General features: G+C 36.2%; 1 protein-coding gene across 1 annotated transcript; it reads left to right on the top strand.

Annotated features, from left to right (window-relative positions):
• The first annotated feature begins 1240 nt into the window (after positions 1–1240).
• LOC137838618 (uncharacterized) lies at positions 1241–1834 on the top strand. The gene has a single exon (XM_068647860.1). The coding sequence runs from the start codon at positions 1241–1243 to the stop codon at positions 1832–1834; it is 594 nt and encodes a 197-aa protein (XP_068503961.1).
• The last annotated feature ends 292 nt before the right edge of the window (positions 1835–2126 follow it).

Here is a 2126-nt window from a genome sequence, read left to right as displayed (position 1 = left end):
TTTGTTCTTCTGTAAATGAATAGATTCTTTTTAGTCTGGTGCCACGTTTTCTTGAAAGGTTTTTTACAGCTTTATCCTTGCACCAGGGTGTTTGACTAAGTCTCCTACATCTAACAAAATCTCTCATTGCCTTTGAAAATAAATGTGTTCATTTTATTTTCAATTTGTTCTTTTTGTAACAGCTTTAACTATTTTTTGAAAGTTTGTTATAAAATGTTTTCTATAAAAAGAGAGTTTGTTCTGGCTTTAGAATGTTGTTCAGATAATTGAGAAAACTGGTTTTACAACTAAGATATAAGAGATTTCAGAGGATTAGCACGGTTCTTGAAAGATTTTTCAAATTACAAAGTGTGTTTGTTCTTTGTTGGTTCTAAAGCTTGGCTAGAGGTGTTGTCACTGTGTGAGCAATCTGTTTTACTAGTCTAAGGCAGATTTCTGTATTCTCTATCAGGTGTATTCGTTTCATATTTCAATTCCTTGTAAAGTGCGTTTGTAAACTTTTCTTGATAGGGTTTGTTGAAGAGTTGTGTGTGCTAGAATAGTGTTTTTCAGCAAGGTGTGACATGTTCTTGTAGGGTTCAAGAACAGTGGTTTTTGTAATTGTTTTGAATTGTGGTTTAGTGGATTAGGTGAAGACTGGATGTAGCTCATTTGAGTGAACCAGTATAATTGTTTTGTGTTCATTCTCACTTAATCCCTGCACTCAATAATCGCTGATTAAACTAATCTGTCAAGAAATAAATCTATTCAATTGTGTTTGAATCTGTTCTTTCTGGGTACGTTTATACCGTTCTTGATTTTCTGGAAAACCTTCTGAAGAACTTCTGTGTAAATTTGTATGTGTTGTGGAACATAATTGGAATTCGTGTTCTGTAAAAGTAAACTCAATTTGTTAATTGGCTTAAAAAACGAGAATTGGTTTTTGTCTTTAGGGTTGTGATTAATTGTTTAGCCCTCTGATTTTATCCTATGGAAATCAATTTGAACTTTGCCTGCAGATCATCTTGCTCAATGTTTGAAATCACTGCACTATGTTACTATTTCATTAAAGAGAGTAAGAAAAATAAATCTGTTCATTGCTAAATAAATCGATTTATTAGTCTCTGTTCTGTGATAAATTCAAATATGTGTGAAAGTTTTAAACGCTCATTCATCCCCCCTCTTGAACTTTGACACTATTGAACCCAACAATTGGTATCAAGAGCTAGGACTTGTATTTTACTCAAGTTTGTTTGCAATAATGTCTGAGTTTAAAGTGTTTTTTGCTGAGGGATCGTCCATCAATAGACCCCATATGTTCAATGGGATGAATTATGCTTTTTGGAAAATTAGAATGAAATTTTTCATGGAATCTATTGACTCGTGTATTTGGGAGGCTATGGTCCATGAACCTTATGTGCCAATGCAGGTTGTCAAGGATGAAGAAGTGGTGAAACCAAGATCTGAATGGAGTGAGAGTGAAAAGAAGAAGGCTCAATATGATCTTGTAGCCAAGAACATCATAACTTCGTCATTAACAATGGATGAATTCTTCAGAATATCTCAATGCAGTTCAGCTAAGGAGATATGGGAAGTCTTGGAAGTTACTCATGAAGGCACTGAGGATGTGAAGAGATCAAGAAAACATTCTTTCATCCAAGAGTATGAACTTTTCAGAATGCAACCCGAAGAGAGCATTGTTGATGTTCAGAAAAGGTTCATCCACATTGTGAATCATCTTACTGGATTGGGAAAGGTATTTGACAAAGAGGAACTTAACATAAAAGTGCTGAAGTGCCTCAATAGAAGTCACCCCGTCAGAGGTTGCACTCCAGTTAGGGAACCCACGCGCTAGGTTATCCTAAGAGTGGGTAACAACAGTGCTGGGCCCACCCCCTCAGAAAGCCCATTTTAGGTAAAGAGGAAACCCTAGTTTCAGTCTATATAAAGGAAAGCAACAAACTTAGCAAGGTACGTTATTTATTTGCGTCACTTAACACACACACAGTGACAGTTATACAGTTTTGGTGTTTCCTAACCCTAAGATTGACTTGAGCGTCGGAGTGCACGTGTGAAGCGCAGAGATTCTGGACATGAGAGTGACGTAGGCGCACAAAGACGTATTTTGTCAACCGGTAGGAACATTT

The sequence above is a fragment of the Phaseolus vulgaris genome, chromosome 4 (genome assembly GCF_000499845.2).
Source record: "Phaseolus vulgaris cultivar G19833 chromosome 4, P. vulgaris v2.0, whole genome shotgun sequence".
In the NCBI taxonomy this organism is placed as follows: domain Eukaryota; kingdom Viridiplantae; phylum Streptophyta; class Magnoliopsida; order Fabales; family Fabaceae; genus Phaseolus; species Phaseolus vulgaris.
This window is presented reverse-complemented; position numbering and strand designations above follow the sequence as displayed.